This window comes from Thalassophryne amazonica, chromosome 3 (genome assembly GCF_902500255.1).
Source record: "Thalassophryne amazonica chromosome 3, fThaAma1.1, whole genome shotgun sequence".
Classification (NCBI taxonomy): domain Eukaryota; kingdom Metazoa; phylum Chordata; class Actinopteri; order Batrachoidiformes; family Batrachoididae; genus Thalassophryne; species Thalassophryne amazonica.
The window spans coordinates 135,404,530-135,431,588 of record NC_047105.1 but is presented as its reverse complement, the minus strand read 5'-3'; the positions used below and the strand labels follow the sequence as shown (position 1 = coordinate 135,431,588).

Here is a 27,059-nt window from a genome sequence, read left to right as displayed (position 1 = left end):
TAAAAATGTTAACATTTATTGCTGTTTCTGAATACCGCATTGAAAGCCAAAGCATTCAGAGTATACACAGAAATTATACAATTATATATGGTTTCACAAAGGCAGTGAACACATACTGTATTACAATCTACAAAAATCTACTTTACAGAAATTTAAAATTCTAAATATCAAAAGTACAGCTGCAGAAAATGGGTGTCGCACTGGAACCAGAAACCGCTCTGGATGATGGGTGGGTGAAAACAACATGGTGACAACACGATACAAAGAAAGCAGAAGTCGTCTTTGTACTTACAGCTGGTTTTTGGATACTACAACTGGCAGACAAAAAGAAAACACTCCAAAATAAGTGACCGACTTGAAATGATCATATAAATTATGGTCGTTTTATGCATCCAAAATATATAATTTTACAGACGACGCCTCTACAAGGTAGCATGTCAAAGTATTGTTCAGTGGATTGGTAGTGTATCATTAGTTAAATAAGGACACAGAATAACTACCATCTCACAAGGATGAGGAGAGAAAAAATTAATTCATTGAAGTTCAACATCCTGGTGTGGTGGCGGCGGGGCTTCAGTCAGGAACACAAACCATGGAAGGAGCTCGCTTCAACTTCATTCTGGTTCTAGTCTGAGTACAAATCATCCCGTTAAGAAAAAAACAAACAGAGCCAGACCGTCACAGCATCCCAAAACCTGCGGCCATGACGAACTCACAGCCACCCTCGTGTTAAAGGAAACTTAAAAAGAGAGATAAAATATTCCAGTTTAAAAGAATTGAAAACTTCAAATGAAAAAATGTCGTATGCCCACATCAGTGCTCGGAGTGTCCAAAGTGAGACGAGGCGTTCGTGTGTATGAGGTGCAGTTATCCTCGCTGCCCGTCACAGGCTGGGCATGAGGACAAGCTGGTTTAGGGGTCACACGCAGCTGCAGTCTAGTCCTGCTCCATGGGCTCCTCACTAGTCCCAGTGTTCAACACGCCACTGTCCCCAGCGCCCTCTGTAGGAGCATCAGTGGTACTGCTGGGGGGAGCGGGGGCCTCGGCTGTGCGCTCCTCTATGCTACAGCTGCTGTCACTGCTACTGCTGCTCACTGGGTCACTGCTGCTGTCCTCGCTGTTCCTGCTGGACTCGGAGCTTTCCGACGTGCCGGCTGGCGTTTGCTGCTCCATCTGCTCTGTGTCACCGCCCTCCTCCTGGGAACTGCAGGGCACCTCCCGTTCCGCCTCTGGACTTAAGCCTGCGCCAACGTCAGACTGCGTGCTGCTTGTTGGTTCTGTATTGACAAAGACAGGCTCAGCGTTAAACACACCGAGATCGCCAACAGTCCAAAACCAGCGTTGCTTTATCACAATCAGCGGACAGATTAACGACTATCGTTTTCCTTGAACTCAGAGGAAGCAAACAAGGGTGGGTGACGGGACCTAAAATTAGTATGACAGTATTTTTCACCTTTTGGATGGTGAAAGTATTATATCACAGTATTACTAGTTTTGCATGGGTACCATATTTTCTGGAGTATTATGTCAGACCTGGCAGCACAGTGGATTAGTGGTTAGCACTGTTGCGTCACAGTAAGAAGGTCATGGGATCGATTCCCACCTGTGGCCTTTCTGTGTGGAGTTTGCCTATTCTCCCCATGTCTGTGTGGGTTTCCTCCCACATTTAAGGACATGCACGTTAGTTGAGTTGGAAACTTTATAACTGTCCAGGTCTCACTTGCAAAAGAGATCTCGATCTCAATGGGACTAACCTGGTTAAATAAAGGTTAAAGAACTGGGGGGGGGGGGACTTGCTTTATGGCCTCCACTCCTCAACTAAACTCACACACACAGAGCAACGAGACCCACCAGGATCTGGATTATAAGTTATCCAACAAAAAACACTGGATGTCAGTCTGCGTATTTATATTTTTAAGTTTATAAATGGGGTTGTCACAATACCAGAATTTCAAACTCAATACTGGGAGCCAGAAAATACTCAATAACTGAAGTGGCGTCATTAAGACCACAGGAAGCCAACAACATGCGCTGGTGACATCAATTCACTGCAAATGAAGATTAAAATCAGGTACTAATTGGTAGTATTGATTAGTATAAGTATTTTTGATTACCCCAATTCTAAACTGCTTCAAACTGCATTACTTTATTCTTAAACATTACAAACAGTAAGTAAAAAACCCACAACATCCATGATGACTAACTGATTTTTGGAGCAGAATAGTTGTTGTCATGTGCCTTTAAAAAGTGTCCGAAAAGTGGGCCTTCACTCTCAGGGGGTTTGGGGGTCACAGTGTCTATGAGAGAAGCAGAACAGATGAAACAGAAAGGGCACACTACCCGTTTTTAAATTCCCATTATGGGCCCCACGTGACAAAATGGCAACACTGACGTGCACCATTGAGTATACAAAACAGACTTATTTTGTAAATACATTTAATGTCCTTTTTAAAACGGGTGCAGTGCTCCGTGCCGATAGGGACAGCAGCAAAGAGTGTCTGCTCGCTCGCAAAACCAGCAAGAGGAAATGTGCAATTTATGTTTTAAAACCAATAAAAAAAAAAACAAAAAAAAAAAACAAGAAGAAACAAAAGAACACAACTTTATTGGTCATCTATAATCACATTTGATCAGAACTGGACGTTCCTAGCATAATTATACAAGCGCACTGTTTGTGGGAATCCACGGGCTCTAGATTGGGTTGTGTTTATAAAATGGATAGCTGACATTTTTCAAGGGTGGTAATAAATTATGCAAAGTTTCTATAACACTGGTTAACAACAAAAAATGTTTAATGCATGAACTTTGAGAACTGATTTAGGGTAATGTTGGGGTGCTGAATCCGAATCTGAGCTCAGATTTCCTCTATCACATCACATTTTTTAAATTTGCATGTTCTGTATTGATTATGCAAAAGTTGCTCATTCACTAACGAGTTTGATACCACTAATTATGCACAAAATCAGCTTCAGTTTTTAAACCAGGTTTGCGAAATGTGAACAAGAACCGTAATATAGTTTGGCGTCAAAGAAGTGTGCCAGACTGCAGCTTTTGCACCAATTCTCAATATGAGAATTGTTTTCGTATCTCAAGAACAAACACCAGATTTGGATTCAGTGCCCCCAAATTACCCAAAAATCAATTAGGAAAAACTCCATGCAAGAAAAATGGTGTTGACAAAGTGTAATGAGTTGGAATGGTGTGTGAGTCCGAAACGTTTTTAGAACTCAACCTTTTGATTTCCTGTTACGTATCTTATGTTAATTTACTGTATTAGTGTATTTCTAAATTGTTTAGGTTAGTTTATTCTTATATTAAATCATATTCTTGTTATCATATATTATTATAACTTCTATTTTGTCATTTGATTTTTAAATGGAACACAATGGAAATAAGTTTTCATTTTCTTGTGTCATTCACGTATTGTTAACATTTACAATTATGTACTTACATGGAACTTGCCAAAAAAAAAAAAAAAGCCATGCTTTTAATATATAGATGATTTACTGCACTCTGCGGGAATAGCGTGTGAGTCTAGAATGTAATTATCAACGTCCACTGTTCAGTGTTAGCCAATATCTGTAGTTTGTCAAACAAACAAAAAAAAAAAACTGTCCTATTAATGATCTGTTTTGGCAGCGTTCATCCGTCAACCCAAAATACATAAACATACCAAACTGTAAATGTCAGCTCTGTCCGGTTTTTCCCGTGATCGAAGCCATACACATGCACACAGAGGCCACCTGGCTATATAGATGCCCAGTTGCGATTGATACATCATTGTGTGCACAGTAGAATTTTGTGTGTCTTTCCAGGAAAGACTCAGCACCTCCAGGAACATCAGTCTCATGTAGGTGTTGTCCAAACTGAATTTCTCCACTACAGTACAACTGTTGCAATGGATTTTGCTAACATACCTCCCCGCCAAAAAACACAACTTCAGCACCTACTGAAATCACAAAACTAACATGCAACAGCTGGCTAGCTTGGACAAACCTACAAACTATTCATTCATCTTCTACTGCTTAGTCCAATTAAGGGTCACGGGGGGCTGGAGCCTATCCCAGCAGTCAGAGCGCGAGGCGGGGTACACCCAGGACAGGACGCCAGTCTGTCGCAGGGCCACAAATAGACAAACACAGACAAACCCACACCTACGGACAATTTTAAAGGTTCCAATCCACCTAACCTGCGGGTCTTTGGATGTGGGGGGAAACCGGAGCACCCAGAGGAAACCCACGCAAACACGGGGAGAACATGCAAACTCCACACAGAAAGGCCACAGGAACTGAACCCACGACCTTCTCGCTGTGAGGCAACAGTGCTAACCACTAAGCCACCGTGCTGCCCCTACAATCTAGCCACACAGTTATTAGTTATATGTGGAAGGCAAGAAGACCAGACCAGTGATTTGTTGCAGCCTGTGCTGGATGAGCTCTTTACAGCCCTGCAGCTTCCACAAGTGACGCTTATGTTTCCATTCTGATGTCAAAGCACTGAATACTAAGCTGACTGTTATCAGGGTATAAAGAAGATTTCAAATAATATCAACTATGGGATATTTAAGGATGTTTTGCAGCGCGTGTTGACAGTTTACCCAACTCACTGATAAGCCCAGCCGGTTTAACATTGGGGGGGATGAATAATAGTACAACAACATTTCAGTAAAAATCACATTCATGAAAGATTGTGCATGTCTGGCTGGACACCTTGAATTCACATCACACAAACGTACAAATAATTTTAAATGGGGTCTAGAAATGACAACTGAATGAGGTGGAAATGTGCACCGAGCTGTGCGCTGGTGAGAAGATGCTCCTGAACTGAAGGGTGACTGTGGCAACAGAGAGCTGTGCATCCAAGAACTTGACCAAACCGATCACTTCTCTGTGTCCTTTGGCTCACTTATTTAAACTTTAATAGAGAGGCAACTTGCTTAAAAATAGAGCTGCACAATTTGAAGAAACCATAATCGATGACTGTGGGAAATACTGTACGGTCTAGTGCTGCTGCAACCAAGAACTACATGTGGCCCTATGATAGACCGGCGTCCTGTCCAGGGTAGGGGTGCAACGGTTCTCAATCTAAAACCGAACTGTACGGTTCGCTATGCACAGTTCAATACGCCGTTATGAGCCGCAATTTTTCGGTCTTGCCATTGACACAAATTTCTTACTGCCAGAGAATGGATTTGTTGACATTTGCTCGCACCTGGAGAAAACCCCTCCTCGCAAGCGAATTGTACTATTTGCTCTCGCCTGCAGAAAACCCCTCCCCGCAAGCGAATTAGCCAATCACTGCTCTGCTCCACCTCCCTGTAACTGAAGCTGAGTTGAGTTATGTGAAGAAGAAAAAAAAAAACATGGCGAGCGAAGGAGAGAAAGAAAAGTTTGAAGAAGCACCGTCTTCATTTAAATCTGCAGTGTGGGGACATTTCGGTTTCGCTGTTGAATACAATGACAATGAAGAGAAAAAAGTGGACAGAAATAAGACTGTATGTAAGCATTGCTTGACTCGTATCCCGTACGCTAATGGAAACACTACAAACATGTCCATGCATCTCCGTCGTCACCACCCATACCTGTCGCTTTCTGAAAGCGGCGCAGCCACGCAGAGAACTAAACCAGGGAAAGGGCAAACGTCTATCGGAGATGTTTTTCGACGGACATATAGCAGCTTTTCAGAGAAGCACAAGAAAATAACCAGTGCAGTGGGGATGTTCATTGCGAAAGATTTGCAGCCTTTCAGTGGTTGGAGACGAGGGATTTCGTTACTTAATGAAAACGCTCGACCCCCGCTATGTTGTTCCCTCCCGCACTCATTTCTCTGACACTAATTCCTGCCATATATGAAACGACGCGAAAAAGTGTAGAAGATGAATTGGCGAAAATGCAAAACTTCGCACTAACCACAGACAGATCGACTTCGAGGGCGACAGAGAGTTACCTCACTGTCACAGTTCACTACATGTCAGAGTCGGACTGGAAAATGAAGAGCGTAGTCCTGCAAACTCGATCAATCTATGAAAGCCACACAAGCGCCAATTTATCTCACGAGTTGAAAAAGGTAGTGACTGAGTGGAAGTTGGAGCGGACAAATATGACAATTCCAGTCACCACCGACAATGCCTCTAACATACATACAGTCCATGAAACAGAGGGGCTGGGACCACAGATAGGCTGCTTTGCGCATACAGTCAACCTGGCTGCCAAGAAGGCAGTGTCACTCAATGCCGTGTCCCGCCTGCTAGGAAAAGTGAGGAAAGTTGTTACTTTCTTTCACAAAAGCACAACGGCGAATCATGCACTGACAGTGAAACAGGAGATGCTAGAGTTGAAACCACACAAGTTAATCCATGATGTAACAACTAGGTGGAATACAATTCATGATATGCTGGAACGGTATGTAGAACAGCAGCCTGCCATCTACGCTGCATTACTTGACAAAAGTCTGAAGAGTGTCAACAAGGACATAGCAATGCTGAGTGAACAAAAAATGGCAGAACAACTAATCAAACTACTGAACCCACTGAAGACGGTGACAGCTCATGAGCAGTGAAACAACCCCCACCACATCCATGATCCTCCCTCTGAAGGAAATGATTCTCAAATCCATGGCACCAGAAGACAAGGACCTCCAAACAATCCAAGAAGCCAAAGCAGCCATCAAACAAGACTTGGAAAACAGGTACACAGACCCTGATCTCCAAAACTACCTCCTAAAAGCCACAGCACTGGATCCCAGGTTTAAGTCTCTACCTTCCCTTGATGAACCCTCCCGTATCAGAGTCTACAGGGATCTCACCACAGACATCCTGGAGCATGAACCACAGGTAGTCATGTTTTGTTTGTGATTTTATGATTGCAAAAATTGGATTGTTTTTATTGATAAAAATGCATGTGAATGACTGTTATTGAAACAGTGTTATTTTTGCAGAGTCAAGCAGAGGTACACCCGTCCACGCAGGAACGAAATCCATCCTCTCCACCCAAGAAGAAGACAGCCATGGCAGAACAGTTTGGAGAAGTGTTTAAAACAACAGAACAGGTCAGGCCCCTTTCTCTGATAGCGGAGGATGAAGTTAGCTCATACAGATATACAGACTGCATTGATGTTGATGCTGATCCTCTCATGTGGTGGAAGACAAACAAGGCAAAGTACCCCCACATCACAAAAGTTGCACAACGTCACCTCAGTCGCAAGTGAGAGAATTTTCTCCACTGCAGGGGACATTGTTGGTGCAAGCCGCTCACGTCTTTCCGCAGAGAATGTGGACAAGCTGATATTCTTACAGAAGAATCTCACCATAGAAGAGAATGCTGATAGCTAATTGATGCACTTTACAGCAGCCTCAGCCTGCCCTGTTGCACTTCACTTTTGTAATATAGCCTATATGGAAGTATTATGTTTATTTAAAATAGGCCAAGTGTGACTGTGTGTTATGTTTATTTAAAATAGGCTAAGTATGAGTCAAGGCTGCGGAAATTTCTCATTTGAAAGTGTTAGGTTTACATTTTGTACTGTACATGTCTTTGTAATGTACAACAGTCATAGCCTATTTGAATGTTATACCAGTAAGAGTAGTCAAGGCTAAGAGGAAATTTTACACTTGAAATTTTATGTTTAACTTACACTTTATGCAGTACATGTTTTACCACAGTCATAGCCTACTGGAATTTGTGTGATACAAAAAGCTGTATTTATTTTTGCCTATGAGCAAAATAAAGGGAGTTATAGTAGTTTTTTTTTTTTTTTTTTTAGGAAAAATGCATACCGAAACCGAGACCCAAAAACTGAGGTACAAACCGAACCGTGGGCTAACTGAACCGTTGCACCCCTAGTTCAGGGTATACCCCGCCTGTCACCCAATGACCACTAGGACAGGGTCCAGACCCTCACCATGACCCTGCATTGAAATTAGCAGTTAAGTAAGGATTAAACAACGAGAAGCCGTGCATTATACGGTTTGAATGCACGACAACGCGAAGCATTCAAACTGTATAATGCATGACACCACAATGTGAAGCATTCAAACCTTATAATGCACGGCTTCGAGTTGTTTAATCCACTTATACCATGGTCCCACACAGCGAGCTAACACACATATTTATTTAACAGAACTTGATAAAAATGCGTTTTATGCCAGTCTCAAGACATTTTGCCGCCGATGCGCTTACCGGGCTCGGTAAGCGCCACAGCGGGCCACTCACATAGACCCCCCCTCTCTGCTTTGTGGAGCTGCAGCCAACTCTGGCAACAGGTCCAGAAACTACGCTTGCTGTTTTGATGCGGAGCGCTCTGGCTGCCCGCAAGGATAGAACCGTTCTCTTCTTCTTTCCCATCTTCAATCTTGTCCAGTTCATCCGAAGTTAAATCTTTACGCTGTTGCTTTTGCTGTTTTTCTTGTTTGCTCTCCTCTTTCCATTCCTCAAACGTTTCATTTTGGTCAAAAATATTAAAATTCACTTGGAAATCCATGTTTTATCGCATTTCTGTCATTCAATCAATCAATCAATTTTTTTTATATAGCGCCAAATCACAAACAGTTGCCCCAAGGCCCTTTATATTGTAAGGCAAGGCCATACAATAATTATGTAAAACCCCAACGGTCAAAATGACCCCCTGTGAGCAAGCACTTGGCTACAGTGGGAAGGAAAAACTCCCTTTTAACAGGAAGAAACCTCCAGCAGAACCAGGCTCAGGGAGGGGCAGTCCTCTGCTGGGACTGGTTGGGGCTGAGGGAGAGAACCAGGAAAAAGACATGCTGTGGAGGGGAGCAGAGATCGATCACTAATGATTAAATGCAGAGTGGTGCATACAGAGCAAAAAGAGAAAGAAACAGTGCATCATGGGAACCCCCCAGCAGTCTACGTCTATAGCAGCATAACTAAGGGATGGTTCAGGGTCACCTGATCCAGCCCTAACTATAAGCTTTAGCAAAAAGGAAAGTTTTAAGCCTAATCTTAATTAGGCTTAAAATTAGGCTTCATTCACCTGTCAAAACATAGCTGATCTGCGGCAACTGATTTGCACGTTGCTATGGTGACGACCAGAGCGGAGTGATTATAACAAGTGACTTAACTCGCCGAACTACGTGTGCGTATACACGAAAATAATGCACATCAGTTAGACATGGAATTCTCGCTGACCGTGGTATAAAGAAAATTAATGAAATATTTCAACAGTATCATGGTTCTTACAATATTGTGTCTCAACACCACCACAATGTAGTTGATATGAATCAGTATGCATACGCAGCGTCAACTTGTAGCTTTAATCCAAGGGACTTAAAGTCTCACAATAACCATTTCAGAACGGCAGCCATTTTTATTCACTCCTACCAAATTCAGAGTGTACAAATAAAACACTATCAGACATCTCTGATGTCCACCAATCCGGTGCTGCAGACTGAACAGTCCCTGCCTTAAAAACTGGTCCGCCCTGCCTTCACTGTGCATGCGTCTGAGTCTCTACACCCAAAGTGATCAAAGGAAATAATGTGATTATTAACCATCAGATGACAAAGTAAAACCTCTTACATCATTCTAAAGTCAGTTTTAAGCAGTAATGAGGCAGTGCGCTGGTAAGATGCTCACCAGCGCACTGGTGAGCATGGAGGATTTCAGTCAGGAGCAACACATTTCGAGAAAAACAAAACAGAACTGCATGATTTCATTACCGGTGTGGTACTGATTCACTCACACCAGGTGCACGTGTCCAATGTGTACAGGACGTATCACAAGCAACAGCTACCGACAATAATTATGCCGAATTTATGAGACAACACTGAAGGCAATTTATATATTAAGCTTTGCCACAAACATACATCATCAAAATTGTATAAAAATATTGACAATATGAATATTTAAGGAAAAAAAAAAAAAGGAAAAAACATGTTTACAACAAAACCTGATGTGGAGAAAGTCTGCAGTGATGTTGAAGCAGAAGTCACACACTGAGCAGGTGAAGCACTGCCCTTTATTAGGCTGTTATCGTTCCAAACTGACCTAAGGTTTAGCTTTTGAAGACTGCAGCTATGTTTTATTTATTTCAAAGTGGGCTATTCTTATTTTATAATTTTTCCAATCATATAAGGCAAGTAAGTCTGCATGGTTACATTCAATTTATTTCAAAGTATTCCTGCACAAACCAGTTTATCTCCCCCCCATTTGATACAATTTTGATGTTTTCATTTGCTCTAACAAGTTTTAAATTTGCAGTTGTTTAATTGGTATCACAGTGCAAACTCCAACAATATTTTATTCACCTTCTAACTAGTGCTAGGTTGTAAAGATTGATTCACCGATTTTAAATCGATTTTCATTTTAATTCCCACAGATTGATTCATACATCCAAAAATCAATTTAATATATACAATTATATGCAAAAATGTCGTATGCCCACATCAGTGCTCGGTATCATTCAAGGATGTCTGCCTGAGGGGAGCAGTTTGTGGGCACTGACTTTTGTATGGCAACAAAATACATTCACAAATATTCACCATCATGCATTGGTTGTCTGGATCAAAAATTTCAGTTAAATATATCATCTAGCAGATGAACATACTGATATTCGAGTGAAGTGAAGTTTCTAGTATTTACAGTAAGAGGAATAATTATTTAAACAAAATTAGGCAGGTGCATAAATTTGGGCATCCTTGTAATTTTATTGATTTGAATATATTTAGTGCAAATTATTGTAACACAAAATTGGTTTGGTAAGCTCATTGACCCTGGACCTCCTTACACAGGTGAATCCAATCATGAGAAAGGGTATTTAAGGTGGTCATTTGCAAATGTTCCCCCTTTTTTGCATCTCTTCTAATGAGTGGCAACATGGGAGCCTTTAAACAACTCTCAAATGACCGTAAACAAAGATTGTTCAACATCATGGTGTTATCTCAGAGATTTCAGCTGTCAGTTTCCACTGTGAGGAACATAGTGAGGAAATGGAAGACCGCAGACACAGTACGAGTTAAGGGCCGAAGTGGCAGGCCAAGAAAAATCTCATAAGCTGAAGCAAAGGATGGTGAGAACAGTCAGTCAACCCACAGACCTGCTCCAAAGTCCTACAACATCATCTTGCTGCAGCTAGTCTCTGTGCATCGTTCAACTATACAGTGCACTTTGCACAAAGAGATGCTGTATTGCAGAGGAAGCCTTTTCTGCGTACATGCCACAAACAGAGTAGCTTGAGGTAAGCTAAAGCACATTCGGACAAGCCAGCTTCATTTTAGAATAAGGTGCTGTGGACTGATGAGAGTTATTCGGACATAAGGGGTGGTATGCATGGTTGAAAAAGAACAGCATTCCAAGAAAAACACTTGCTACCTACAGTAAAATTTGGAGGTGGTTCCATCATGCTATGGGGCTGTGTGGCCAGTGCAGGTACTGGCAATCTTGTTAAAGTTGAGTGACACATGGATTCCAGTCAATATCAGCAGATTGAGAACATGAATCAGCGACAAAGTTGAAGCTGTGCCGGGGCTGGATCTTTCAACAAGTCAACGGCCCTAAACACTGCTGAAAAACTACTAAGGTATTCATGCAGAGGAACAAGTACAACATTCTGGAATGGCCATCTCAGTCCCCAGACCTGAATATTATTGAAAATCTGTGGTATGATTTTAAGCGGGCTGTCCATGCTCAGAAACCAACAAACCTGAGATCTTTTGTAAAGAAGAATGGTCCAGAATACCTTCAACCAGAATCCAGACTCTCACTGGAAGCTATAGGAAGCGTTTACAGGCTGTTATTTCTGCAAAAGGGGGGATCTACTAAATACTGATTTTTTACCCCCCGTTTGGGTGCCAAATTTATGCACCTGCCTCATTTTATTTAAGGAATTATTGCATACTTTCTGTAAATCCTATAAACTTAATTTCACTTCTCAAATATCACTGTTTGTCCGCTATAAGATATATGTAACTGAAATTGCTGATCCATCCAAACAACCAATGATTTATAAAGATCATCATGGAAATCATCAGGGGTGCCAAAACATTTACATACAAGTGTGTGTGTATATATATATATATATATATATATATATACATATATATACATATATATACATACACACATACATACACACAGAGTTGTATGTAAACATTTGGGCACCAATACAGGATTTGTCCCATGGCCTACACCCAGAGCAGGCAGTTATCAAAATCTAAATCACAGTGAAAAGAAATGAGTGAGAGCAGCCACCAAGACAACTCTGAAGGGGTTGTAGCTTCTCTGGCTGTGACTGGAGAAACTCTGCACAGCACTGTAACCAGACATAATAGTGCAGACCAAAAAACAAAAAAGGTCACTGTCCACGTCTTATGGGCCTGATTGCATACAGACAAATTGTGAGCTGATATAATGTAAACCCTTTCAATCAATGAGTAAGTAAATAAATAAGTGTCAGTTTGGCCCCTTCTCAGTGCTGCACAAAACAACCAATCAGCAGACCTGTCTTGAACCTCACCTTGGTCTTCAAGAGCGGGAGCACTGCTGGAGGTCTCACTTTCCTTGCTGTAACTAACCTTGTCTTCTTCCTCATGGACCATGGCTTCTGCCTCTTTTGAGAGGCAGGTGGTATGTAAAGGTCTTAGTGCATCTACCTCCTGCTCCTCCTCTTCCTCCTCATCCTCTTCTTCCTCCTCCTCATCATTGCTGAACTTAAGTCTTTTCACCTCTTGCTGCCCCGCGTCCATTTCCTCTTCCATATCTGGATGCTTGTTCTTCATCGAGCTCCCCAGCGAGCCACCTGATGCCGAGACCTCACTGAAAAACAAAGACAATGGCATCACAGACCGAAATGAGAGTGGTTTTTATTCCTCGTGTCGACTAGACTCTCTAATGCACCTGGTGTCCGTCTCATCTTCTGGGTCTGTGCTGAGGTCTTTGCTGTCTGTGCTGTCGGGCAGGCCGTTTGCTGCTAGAGAGTTGGCCAGAGACACTTTTGGTCGGTTCAGTGGACGAGGAGTTCCAGGACCGTTCACTTTCCTATTAGTCAACACATGAGACAATGAGAACCAGAGCGCCTGTGGGACAGAGCTCATCTGGTTTTATTCTCTAAATAAAACCATGACTGTTCATTAAAATTCTTTACAACAGCTGTAAATTTTGGATGAGTCTTTTCAGCATTTACACTGCTGTGCAAGCACACTTTTGAATGAAACCTCACGTAGCAGGTGAAATGTTTACAGCAGGGTGTAAACTGTGTTGAAGAACCGTCATTTACACCCTGCTGGACATACTTTTGCTGGTGGCCGAGGTCGTCTTCCAAAATATTTTTTTAAAATTTCACATTTCTGCAAAAAAAAAAAATTATGAACAGTGTGGATGAAGCAAATAACCAATCAGAATTCAACTCTATCAGAAAGTGCAGGAGAATATGCCTTTTGGGAGAATTTCACTGTTTTGACTCCATATTTTCCCAAAAAATTAAAACTGAACTGCACTAAGATAAAGGAAACAAAGTCATCGGAGTCTAAAATCCATCAACAAGTGAAGGAGAAGCAACTCATTCTATGAACTGTGGCTGGAAGACGGACAGACATTCATGAATCAGACTGATGAAAAAAACCTGTGAAATAAAAATTTAATTTGATCATTTAAATACTTTATGCACAACATACTGTATATATTTTATTAAATTAATGTATAGAAAATCTCAAAAAACTATTTCAGTAGATTTATTTAGTGATAGTACTTATGAAATGTGTTGACAATTTGGCTCTAATCTGTTGAATCATAAGTCTTTCCTTAAAGGAATTAGAAAGTCCCTTCAGCTCTGCCCTTGTTTTCACTCTGGGTCGCCACAGCAGATCTTATGTGGCTCTGCATGTTGATTTGGCACAAGTTTTACCGAGTGCTCTTTCTGATGCAAGTGCATATTCCATCCAAAACACGTCCGAGGAGCAACTCTCTGGAGCACAGGCTATTACTATTACTTTGGAAGATTGAATGATTTTCGTGAAAATGCTGTGAAAAAATAAAAAATGTGCGCAGTGCATACAGGATTACTGCTGATGGCGCTAATATTCTCTACTAAATACTGTCTTATTGTTCCTACTGTCATATCTGGGACATGTTTTAGGGACTTTGGCCACCCTTCTTTGGACTAGTTACAGCCACTTGTTGCAGTGTGATCCATGGATTTAGTCATGTCCGTGTAGTTATGCGGACGATGCATGTCCGCATTAAAAGGCTTTGCTCCTCGCAGCATTCACATGAGCGACGTGTGGAATACTCAGCGTGCATGCGCCAAACAATGTAACGGTCTATTGGTACATGCTGCAATGGGCTGTGTCCCAATTCAGTGTCTGCATGTTTCTCAGGCTGCAGTTGTCGGCTGCTTACGTTATAAGTGCCACTGCCATAGTTTGTTCCGGCCTGTGCCATCTCCGTCAGCCTGCAATGTTTCATGGGACACTACCCTTAGAAGGGTGCAGACCCCGAGTTGAGACAGAGCAACTGTGTTGCAACACTGTTTCCTCATTTTAGAGTTAAAGTTACAGTCTCCCTATAACATGCTATATAATTGGCTTGGCACTAGCTTGGTGTAAGATACAATGTTATGAACTTTAGCACAAGCTGAGAGGCTCCACTATGAGCAACGGGATATATGATATACTTAAAAAGCACACTTAGAGTTAAAATGTTGTTCAGAAAATTCATCTTCAGGTAAATTAACATGCTGCCTGAAAATATGACTGTGCAGTTTTTGAGTTGTTCACCAGACAGACCATCATAAAACAAAGATTTGGAGCTTAGAGAATAATGATACAGATGATTAAATATGCTCTTAGTACAACCTCTCTGTAAAAGCAGATGTGTTCCCAGGAAGCATCACTCCATTCATCCTATTGACAGCACTGCATCCATTTTTCCTGAACAAGAAAGTCAATGAAGAAAAAAACAAAAAAACAACAAAACAAAAAAAACAGAGCTCTTAACTTGCTGGAAAACACAGTGTTCAAACATCAAGAAATGAGAGATTTAGACACTTACTCTGATGTTGGATGAATACAGCTTACCACCATTACATTCTGTAAGAGAGAAAAAAAAAAAATCTCAGAGTGACGGCAGGTGTTGGCACGTTAGCACTAGACACGGGGGAAAGTGGAAATACTCCAGACTTACCTTCTCTACTCCTCTGAGAAATTTATCTGTTCCTGTGTAGTTCCTCTTAGGTTCTGTAAGTAACTCGCACAACCGCTGAATCGTGAAAGGGATTCTGGGATACAGATAAGAGCAACAGTGTTACTGTTCAGCAATCCCTTCATGTCTCCCGTAGACTAGTCGACATAGCATCGTGTGATGCGTGTACACAGGACATGCACACTAACATCCGTACGATGTCTTAGGGCTGAAACAATTCATCGAGTAATTCAATTACAAAAGATGTTCGAGGCAAATTCTTTGCCTCGAGGCTTCGTTTAAAGCTGGAGTACATACGCCAGGCCTGTACATGGCGCTGTAACGCTCCCACAAAAAGTACAGAAGACGACCATAGCGCTAATCAATGTAGCAGGCAATGCTACAAGTTTGCAAAGCCACAAACTGCGTAAAATAAAGCCTTTTAAGAGAAAGGGTCCACGTGGATCATCTGAAACTGACTTATTGCACATTTAAAGTGAAGCAGTGTGTTTGTGTGTATATATATATATAAAAAACATTTTGCTCCACTGGCCATTCTCCACCTCTGCAAATGAAGTGAAAGGATGCACACTTTAAATGAGTCGTATTTAATGATTAAAAAAAGCTTTAATTAATATTTGGTAAGCGTTTTTAATCAACAGGCAGCTTTTGTGGAAATGCTGCACTCCACAGCCGTTTTTCAAAGGCTGTGTTATTTGCCAAGTATTCACAGAAAACAAGGAATTTAACTTTGGTTTGAGCTACACTCTGTACGGCATGTATAAATATACACTAAACACTGAATAAATCACAGTAATAAAAAGTGCAAATGAAATATGCAATAAGAAGGAAAAAAGAATGCACTGTCTGCAGACTGAAGATTTCACAGACTGCCTGGGCTTATGGTTTGGCAAAGCTCTAAAACTCTTAATATGAAAAAATTAATAACCCGGCAAAACAGAGAGGGGGAAAATAAAACCAACAAGAAAACAACATAATCCATCTTCAAGAGGACAGGGTGTAAGAGCCAACAGCAGCTTCAGGTCAGATTATTTTGGAGTTTGTGTGTAATTCAAAAACTCATACACAGTGACTTCTCCATTTATACATCCAGTCTGCCACCATCACAGACACACAGTTTGTCATCTGGGCACCTACCCATTATATCCTTTCACAATCTTCAGGATTCTCTCCTTCATATCCTCAAATGGAATGGATTCCACATTGGGATTTGCAGGCCCTCTCTGCTCGGGTGCTGAGGCTCTGAAATCATCCATCACTTCCTCCAATTTAAATAAGAAGTAGTTCTTAAACTGTGACCACGGAACACTGGGGAAGAAATGATAGACTTTAGGTACAAAATACTATTTTAAAGGAAGCTCTCACTGAATTTGGGATAATCATTTTACAACTGGTTGAAATACTACAGCTGCATTAAATACAAAATGAGCAATAAATACAAGTGTTGCATTTTTGCCGATTTTTGAGATGCAAATATTTTTAAACTCATGGCTGATCTCTCAGATCTTGGGTTTTGTCAGAAAGAATAAGGTCGCTGATCAAAGCGGTGAAAATGAGGTCTCTCCATAGGGTATCCAGTCATACACTCAGGGACAGGTTGAGAGGCTGAAATATCCAGGAGGGACTCAGACTGGAACCACTGCTACAGTCTGAGTCCCTTGTCAGTCAGTTGGTTCAGGCATGTCGTCAGAATGCCCCCTTGTCGTTTCCCTAGGGAGTAGGGGTGGCTGGGGGATCGATTCATGTCCAAATCGCGATTCTTATTTATTATGATTCTGAAACGATCCAAAATGTCCAAGAATCGATTGTTAAAAAGCATTTTTTAAAACATTTTCTTGCTTACTCGCTGCGTGTACTGTTTGTCAGGCAACGGCTTCCGTACTGCAGCGTCCCTGCAAGGGGAGGGTCTGGCGTGCTTCAAACATTCGTGAGCTGCTGCTTAGCATGGCAGACGAAGAGCTAATTCAGCCAGCACCGTCTTTGCTGAAGTCAAATGTTTGGGCGCATTTTGGATTTTATTATTTGCTGCGTAAGAAGGAGCTTGACATGACTTATGCAGTGTGCAAAATCTGCAAAATAAAAGTCAAGTACTTCGGAAACACTTCAAATCCGCAAGCCCACATGCTACACTATCACCCGGAGCTACAAGAAGTGGAACAGCGGTCTCTGCCGACTACTGACCAGCGCTTCGCTAAACTGCCAACCAACAACGAACGAGCAAAGCAGATAAGTAAATTTACATCTAGAATCACTTGATTAACCTTGTAAAGCTGCATTTTCTTAAACATAAACACTATTTCGCAGAGCTCTTTGAATCGAAAATCGATTCTGAATCGAATTGTCACCCCAAGAATCTGAATCAAATTGAATCGTGAGTTGTTGTACGATTCACTTCCCTACTAGGGAGGTCTTCCAAAAAAAAAAAAAAAAAAATCTAATTTATTTAAAGTTTAAACTTTTCTTGTAGTTATGTCAGTAAAAAAAAAAAAAGTGTGGCTTTATTTGATAAAAAAAAAATAGGTCGAATATATAAATCGTTCACTTAGCTCAACAGTGACTGAGTCTTCCTGCAGCTAAAAGGCAAACGTTAGCTGATAAACTTCAGCAGAGCACTAACATCACAGATCATTTTCACTCACTTCAGACATTTTTGCCCACTGCTCAAACTCATTCATCTTGTGGTATTGACTCTCAGATAGAATTAAACTCTCGACTGAATGCTAACGGTGTTAGCATTTTTAGCAGCTGGAAGCTTCGCCCGTTAGCTCCACTTAATGTATCATTAATGTTAGAAATACGCAGCTCACAACTTTTAATGTCCACTACAAAGTAAACCGGTATGGGGAATCACTGCACAGTCCCCAAAAATCAAACTTAAAAACTCCCAAAACAAAATAACCCTTCTTTGGAGATTATTGGCAGCTAGCAAATCACATTGGCACATTACCGCCACCAGCTGTTTGGTCGTGGAACTTAAGAAATGGATACTGGTGTATGCTACCAAAAATAACCCGGTGTCACGTACAATTCTTTCCGCCTCGCTTAGAAAACAGCGCTTGGAACTTGAGGTGGATGGATGATGAAAGAAGCAAAAACACCTTCGCAATTTACAACGATATTGAAGTTGACAGGTAGAGATGCAGACAACAAATAAATAGATCTACGCATGCGCAACATTCCACGCTGTTTTCTAAGCGAGGCGGAAAATTGTACGCGACACTGGAAACATTCACCATGTGACTAAAAAAACAGATTTCCGGTAATTTCTGGCAAACTTTCATCACTGATTCAGTGTCCTTTGATTCTGGTCTTCTCTCACACAATCATCTGTGGAGTAAATGTTATTTTTTAAAATAGTGATTTCACAGTGCACTAATCATTAAAAGTGGGTGCACATGTACCCTGAGATCTGTCAGTGATGACTGAAGGATTCCAACAATAAATACGGATATTAAAATGGAACTAGCATAAAAATATTTTATCTAATAAAACATACTAAAAACATGCATTGCCACACTTCTTATGAGTTTTCATTTTTGATAATTAATAAATCAATTGGTTGGTCATAAATTTTGAGACATAAGCAAGTGGTTATGTGCAACAGAGAGAGAGTGTCCATAAGATGGACTGACAAAATTTTCACAAAGTTTAGGTGTGACCAGCGTGACTGTCACATACAGCCTCTGTGTTTTGGTGCATTTGGCTGACTGCTTGACTAAAAATAGAGTCTGACTCACTCACTTATAGATACGGCCATGAACGTGATGGTTGTACATAAAACCAAAAAATTGGCTGGAAGATCCTGTAGTTCCAATTCTACTTGACTATAAGTGTGTAAAAACAGGGCTGAGCCACAGCAAAAGTCTCAATCTTACCTATTACATCACCATAACAGCCTGATGAAAACTTATCCACATAACGCGTCCTGATTGTGGACAATGACGTCTGAATATAGTTCCTTCCCGTGGCTGAAGAAATGTAGCATTAAGAAGTCCCTCTGTGTTTTCAGCCTTAACCACAGAACACCGGCATTTTTGTTCCACAACAAGAAAATTAAGTTATTTTAAAAGTTGAAGAGTCACAGCTGTGCCCTCTATCATCCCGTCATCCACCAACACAAAAGTAAAATCTTAAAAAAAAATAAAAATCTTAAGTTGCTCTGTTTGGCGTTCATGTAAGAAGTGAAAGTGACAGAGCTTACGGCTTGCTGCTGTGTGTGACATCAGCTTACAACCACACGCTGATGTCACACTACTGGTTTGAATGCAGCGCCTCTAGGGGCGATTAATTTTTAACAAATATGTTTTGTACAAATAAAAATGCTAAATCTGAAACCATCTGTAAATATTTGTTTTATTTACCACTTAGAATGATACTATCACACCAAAAAAAATTTACAAGAGGTACCTTTTAAAGTTTGTTTATACCCAAATCTATTGTTTGCAAGACGTTACAAGTGTGGTTAGTAAAGCTAAAACTGATTTGTCTGTTTTGATTTTCCTCAATATGAAACATACTTGTGTATTGTATGAAAAGTAGCTCCCCACCAACCCCCCCCCCCTTTTTTTTTTTAAATACACAAATGCAGAACTGCGGCAAATCACAAATAATGAGCACATCACTTAACTTTAACGTTTCCAAGAACCTCACATTTTTATATATTTGGGGGAGGGGGTGGGGAGGGGGGTTACCACTAGGCTAGAATGAGATTCTTTGGGAAAACATTGGACAGTACCTCTGGATTACCAAACTGGAGAGGAGGTTTCCATCTTTAAAGAGTCATCAGGAGATGACATATTGCCCTGGTCCCCACAAATCAGTAATAGAAAGTGTCAGGGGATCATTTTGAAAAGCATGGTAAAATATCAATAACATACAATATTGTAAAAAAACAACCACCACAAATTCTTGTGCGAATTACTGTAAATCCATTCAAAGCCACAATGTCTTTTTTTCATTGGAAGAAAGCCTGTATTAACAAAAAAAAGTCACAATCTTGTGTGAAATCCTGTTTTAACAGCACAATGTTTATTTTCTAGGGAGAGAAAAATTCTTACCATGTTTTCTGATGGGACAAGATGCAGTTTGCTTTTCCTGTTTTTTTTTTTTCTTCATCTTTCACTTCATGAACACAACTTTAATTTAAGCCAGCACCAATTCCATGTATTCTTGATTTGTTATGCAACTTTTTGACAGTCTTTCTCGCCATTTTTCCTCTGACATTGCGCCGTGACACAGACATAATGCAAAATTCTTCTTTTAAAAACTTGATAGCTCTAAAAGTATGTGACGTCCACATGCTACATTTAGCTTAAAAACAGCATCTTGCATAGACATCCCATAATAGACAGGTATTTTGGTCACGTGACCAGGAGCGCTGAGCCGCCCATCTTGGAAGATTGAAGCACTGCAGCGGTCTTGCGCTGTCAGTGGAAAGTGTATGCTCTGCGCTTATAATCACTGTTGATTCTCTGGCCAACTTCTCTGCCGTTATTTATATGTAAGACAGGCAAACTTGTGCTTGGGTCAATTCAGATACGTAGATTCGATTTGTGAAGTCAGATTTTTCATAACTGTCCTGCTTTACGACAACTGTCGTAACAGCCACGCTTTGAGTGAGCCATTTTTGCGGATCCACGGACACTGATCTGTATCTGTTATACAGATCAGTGTCCGTGGATTTATAAAACTTGCACGATGTTGTAAAATATAAGAACATTTTGTGATAAGCATTTTACAAACTCGGTTACACCCCCCCCCCCCCCCCCATATGATGAATTCCGCAGAGTTTTTACAGCCCTGCTTATACCATTAGTCAAAACACAGATTCAGGAGGAGCAATGCGGGTTATGCCCAGGTCGCGGAATGGTGGACCAGCTCTTTACTCTCGCAAAAGATATTACAAGGGAATTGGAACTATGAGCACCCAGTACACAGTTTTGTGGACTTGGAAAAGACATAACAGGGTCACTCGAGGTGTCCTGTGGGAAGTGCTGGGAGTATGAGGTACTGCAATTGCTGCAAAGCATGAGCCGGCCTTTTCAAGAACTAAAGTAGGAGCTGCGTCTACATTCTTGGGATTACATCAGTCCTACTGACAGGTAAGGAAAAATGCTTAATGACGAAGCCTGATGTCGGGGTGACTGAGTACTTTAAGGTAATGCTCATTCTTACAATGGCTCATATAGATTATTTTCATGACATGGAGGAAATTCTGGTGATACATGCACATTTGCTATACTTTTATACATTATCACACAAAGATGCAGAATTTGATTCTTCCGAGTCCTTAAAAGTTGCAAATGGGGAATGAGAGAAACAAAGCTGTTGTGTCTTTCAATTAAGAAAGTCAACCATCTTTGTTCCACTGCCACATCATCTCCCACTCTAGGATCATTAACATATTCCAATTTTTACTTCTATGTTGCACCCATTTAATTAAAGAGCAGAACTGTGAACAAAGTTGAGCACATATGCACATGCTCTCATTGCTTCTGCATGCCTGTTGTCATGTCCTGTGCACTCAAACATAATCATGAGCAGCATGTCCAGCATATACAACAATGCACATCCAGTATCGTGCACCATGACCGCCAGCGATGCATGAATACAGTCATGGGTGAGCAAAATAGCATCATGTGCCATTATTTTACAGCAGAAAATATTTGTTAATCAGTGGGAACTGTGATATGTGCAAGTACATCACATTGCTTCAACATTTCTAAGTCCAAAATGAGCACTTTGCATGTGTTACTGGAACTTCCCCATTCGCTGTTTCGCAGTTATGAATCTCACGCTATCTCACGATCCGTGACTCGCATGTGAGGTCAGTATCAACAGAGTTCCGGTTCAGTGCACAATGTAAACAAACCTCGTGAAGTATGGACAAGACATCAGGGCAAAGCAGAAGTCCATCACAGGTGCAAGACCTCCTCTAGATAATCCACTCAATTTGGGACGTGTCATCATCATAATCATCCGCAAATTTGCTGGATCAATGCCATCCACATCCTCGCTAGCCACTGTTTACATGTTCTGTGAGACGCTGGAACTCTGCTGGCACCACGGTGAAGGGAAGCGCAGGGGGCCACCAGGGGGATTATGGGAAACAATATACTAAATGTCTTTAAAAATAAACCACATCACTGGAAAATACCATTTTTGACTCATAAGAAGAGCTACTGCTTAACTTTAATTCTTGCAGACTGCATACTGTTCAAATAATATAACTCACAGTCTAGCAGCACTGGGATGAGAACAGTCTGGAAGGAAAAAGACTGGTGGGCAACTGTGTGTGTGTGTGTGTGTGTGTTGGGGGGGGTGAAGGACACCCCCCTCCCACAAAGGGAAAGTTTTCGAATTTTTCACACTTTACATCTGCCAAGGATGTAATAAAATCATCAGCATTTATTTATTTGTCTGTGTCTGTTAGCAGGATTATGTCAAAACTACTGCACAGATTTTGACTATATTTTCACCACCAATGCATATTCGTAGGCCATGGAAGAACCCATAAAATTTTGGAGGTAATCCGGATCCGGATTCTGGATCAAGTTTCACTTATATAGGCTTTGAAGGATTACTGTTAGCAGAATTATGTCAAAACTACTGCCGCGATTTTGACAAAATATTCAATACAGATACATATTAGACCATGGACGATTGCATTAAATTTTGGAGGTGATAAATGCTAAATGGACGGCACTGATGTCACACTTTTCCACCTGCATTAGACACTCAAAGCGCTTTACAATTATACCTCACATTCACAAAGACACACTCACACCGATGTCAGGGTGCTGCCATGGAAGGTGCTCACTACACACCGGGAGCAACTCTGGGATTAAGGACCTTGTCCAAGGGCCCTTAGTGATTTTCCACTAGGCATGTGAATCTCATCACTGACAACGATTCGATACATATAGCAATACGATTCACCCCGTTCCCGATTCAATTTGTTGGTGATTCAATTTCTCACAATGCGATACTATGCAGTTTGGTGTGAAACAATTAGGGATGGGCATCGATAAGACTTTAATCGATATCAATGCCATTAACAATTCCGCTTATCGATCCGATTCTTCATGGATTTCCTTTATCAATACCTTTTGTGAATTTTCTGTGTACTAAAAGTAGGCTTTACAGGTTTTCTATGTCAACAACATTTTATTGAGTCTTAAAGTAAATAAATATGAAATTGGTCACTGGATCCTTGATCTCTGGACACAAACAAAAGTCAATAAAATCTGTACATGGTCACTGGATCCTTGATGTACATGATGGATCCTTGATCTCTGGACATACATAGAAATAAATAAAATCTGTAGTTTTTGTTAAAAGCATTTCCTTTCAGATATTAATGGCACAAATGTAACTCCATAGACTCTGAGCTGAGCTCTGCACTGCACATCAGGATGCAATTCATAAAAAATCGGAGGACATCTCATTTTGGGGGGGGGTTGGCCAGTTGTAGTTTATCGTTTGGTGAGGGGAGGTGATGGTCTAGTGGTTAAAGTGTTGGGCTTGAGTCCAGAAGATCATGGGTTCAAATCCCCGCCTGACTGGAAAATCACTAAGGGCCCTTGGGCAAGGTCTTTAATCCCCTATTGCTTCCGGGGTGTAGTGAGCGCCTTGTATGGCAGCGGGGTGAATGTGAGGCATTATTGTAAAGCGCTTTGAGCGTCTGATGCAGATGGAAAAGCGCTATATAAATGCAGTCCATTTACCATTTGTTTCTATTATAACGTTTGGAAAGAAGTGTCATTTAATTTAAAACAGCGATTCGCTCTGAAGTTAATGCCAACCGAAATCTGTGCAGCTTTTTGGCACTGTGCACTTAGTCCCACAAAAAAGGAGGCTATTATTATTATTTCCTTTACCTGATGGACACCTTCAGTTAACACACTGGCTGGTGCTCACGCCAGAGAACCATCTTGTAAAATTCTGGTGTGGAACGGAGGACGATTCTCGGTTGTTGTCCGCAACAAGGGTCCAAGTTCATGACTTTAATCCACACAAAGGTGACTCATGATTGACATCTTTAAATGGCTTTGAGAGGGGTTAATGAAGGAATTGCGAACTTGCCGAATCTGAAAACCAGCGAAGCAAAGAACCAAACAAGTCGAAGCACTGCTTCAAGCTTCAATCAGACCCGCTGCGGTTTGCAATCCGTGTAGAGAAATGATCATTTTCCGATAAAAGTCCTCAAAAACAACGGCCGCTCTGAACTGAAGGACCGATAAAGGAATCATTAAGCAACAAGGCTATTGATGTCATGTTTGTTGTGGTAGAAATGTGCTTTCTGGCTTCCGTCCATGGTGCATTCAATGTACCTTGCGGGGGTTGATTGCAAGCAGGCAGCGAGCGATGCATCATGATTCACCCTGTCAAATGAATCAATGCACACTGAATGAATCGATGCACTTCACATCCCACATTTATATCTAGATATCTATTTGCATTTATTAATCTTCGTATGCCTATTAGCTAACCACTAGACCATTACCTCTCCTGGTGATCTGGATCAAGTTTCACTTTATATCAGTTTTAAAAGATTATGTCAAAACTACTTCACGGATTCTCACCAAATTTCCCCCCACTGATGCATATTAGGCCATTGAAGTCTCCATTAAATTTTGGAGGTGATCTGGGTGTGAATCCAGATTCTGGATCAAGATTTTCCTTTATATAGGCTTTGAAGGATTACTTCAAAACTACTTCAGACCAAATTTGCACCACAGATAGATATTAGGGCATGGAAGACTCCACTGAATTTTGGAGGTTATCCAGACCCAGCTTGGGGAAAGAAATCTCTGACTGCTCTTGTTTGTGTATGTGTTGATGTAACACTCAAGTTCTGTGCAGTTAATTGTTCTCTGCAGTTAATGTCACTACCCCTCCATGACCCCAAGGATGTCCCTTCAGATTAAAACATGTTAGATGCACAAATGTTGTACATTATGGGATACAGTGCAGTTAGTCATGTCTGCAAACTATACGGTGTGTGTATGAGATATTGGACCGACAGTGAACAAATAGCTGGGATGTAATGTCTGAATCCTACAGAAACCAACAGTCTTTATGTTGTCCATCAAGCCTGTAGCACATCACTTACATGGTCTCTCCAGTCTTGGCAACATGGCAAAGAAACTGCTCCAGGAGAGGAGATGCCTCCTTCTTTGCTTTCTTGTCAAAATCTGAGGACAGCAAATAAGTCAGAGTAAATAAACAGGTTGATCCAGTAGTAGGCTACTCACAGGCCAAAAGACTGATTTCACACAAAGGACTTTTAAAGTCATCTCTCCAACAATGTACAGTTATTTGTCAACCTGCAATCACTACAACAATCTACATAAAGATTATGATTACACAACCGAACTGTTTCAATAACGACAACCGTTTAAATAACGTAGCAAGCTAATGGCTAAAACTACAAGCTAGCTTGAGTTTAGGTGCTTCGGCAAACAGCAGATAATCAACAATAACGCTGATTGACTATTTCGCTTCATATGAAAACGTCAGCGAGTACGTTGCGGAAATCACAACGTTTGTAATCGTGAACACAGAGAGTAATCATATTTTCACCAAGCTTCTGTAATAAATCGACGACAAACAGCTAACAACTGAGCTAGCTTTAGCCAGCCTTGAGGAGCAGCTAATGTTAGCTGCCAGTATAAACCTGACCTAAAACCGCTTCGTTTTCTGAATATAATCGTTCTGGTATCATACGTCAAAAATAAAGAAACAGACGTGGCCTCGCATAAATATATGGCTACGAAACCCAGCGGAATGACCTCTGAGCGCCTCTTGCAGTGAATCCAGTTCCATCACGTCGTCGCCCTCAGACAGTGAAAAGCAAAGAGGCTAGCTGCGGCTAAGCTAAGCTAACAGCCGCAGTCTCACGGGAGGACGATTTAACATGGCGCCGCCGCCGCGTGCGCACACAAAACACGTCTGTCCGAAAATCACAAACAAGAAAAAATAAAAACAAAACAAAACACATCCATCCGAAAATCACACAAAAATAAAATAAAACGCATCTATCTGAAAATCAGACACAAATAAAATAAAACAACCTATCCAAAAATCACACACAAACTATCCGAAAATCACACACAAATAAAACAAATCTATCCGAAAATCACACACAAATAAAATAAAACGCATCTATCTGAAAATCAGACAAAAATAAAATAAAACAACCTATCCAAAAATCACACACAAACAAACTATCCGAAAATCACACACAAATAAAACAAATCTATCCGAAAATCACACACAAATAAAATAAAACGCATCTATCTGAAAATCAGACAAAAATAAAATCCAATAAAATAACCTATCCAAAAATCACACACAAACAAAACAAATCACATCCATCCGAAAATCACTCATAAATACAATAAAACAAAACACATCTATCTGAAAATCACACAAAAATAAAACAAAACACATCTATCCAAAAATCACACACAAAACAAAACACATCTACCCGAAAATCAGAACACAAACAAAACAAAGCACATCCATCCGAAAATCACTCATAAATACAATAAAACAAAACAAATCTATCTGAAAATCACACACAAACAAAACAAAACACATCTATCCAAAAATCACACACAAACAAATCTATCCAAAAATCACACACAAACAAAACAAAACACATCTATCTGAAAATCACACACAAATAAAACAAAACACATCTATCCGAAAATCACACACAAAACAAAACACATCTACCCGAAAATCAGAACACAAACAAAACAAAGCACATCTATCTGAAAATCACTCATAAACACAATAAAACAAAACAAAACACATCTATCTGAAAATCACACACAAACACAATAAAACAAAACAAAACACATCTATCTGAAAATCACACACAAGCAAAACAAAACA

At 40.7% G+C, this 27,059-nt stretch overlaps 1 protein-coding gene across 1 annotated transcript; it reads right to left on the bottom strand.

Moving 5' to 3' along the window:
• On the bottom strand, positions 1 to 26,108 carry ppp4r2b (protein phosphatase 4, regulatory subunit 2b). Its single transcript, XM_034167478.1, has 9 exons — positions 25,949 to 26,108; positions 25,270 to 25,351; positions 16,293 to 16,463; positions 15,138 to 15,231; positions 15,006 to 15,043; positions 14,810 to 14,884; positions 12,855 to 12,995; positions 12,475 to 12,773; positions 1 to 1,277 (listed from the first exon to the last, which is right to left on the bottom strand). Exons 1-9 carry the CDS (start codon positions 25,980 to 25,982, stop codon positions 937 to 939), a joined length of 1,275 nt encoding a protein of 424 aa, XP_034023369.1. The 5' UTR covers positions 25,983 to 26,108; the 3' UTR covers positions 1 to 936.
• Between the last annotated feature and the right edge of the window lie 951 nt (positions 26,109 to 27,059).

Bases quoted from the DNA above. Each gene is read 5' to 3' on its own strand.
- ppp4r2b (XM_034167478.1), bottom strand. From the start codon at position 25,982: ATGGAACTGGATTCACTGCAAGAGGCGCTCAGAG. The intron at 14,885-15,005 runs GTAAGTGTCTAA...TTTCTTGTTCAG, and splicing joins TGTATTCATCCAACATCAGA to GAAAAATGGATGCAGTGCTG. The intron at 12,774-12,854 runs GTGCATTAGAGA...TTTGTTTTTCAG, and splicing joins GAAGATGAGACGGACACCAG to TGAGGTCTCGGCATCAGGTG.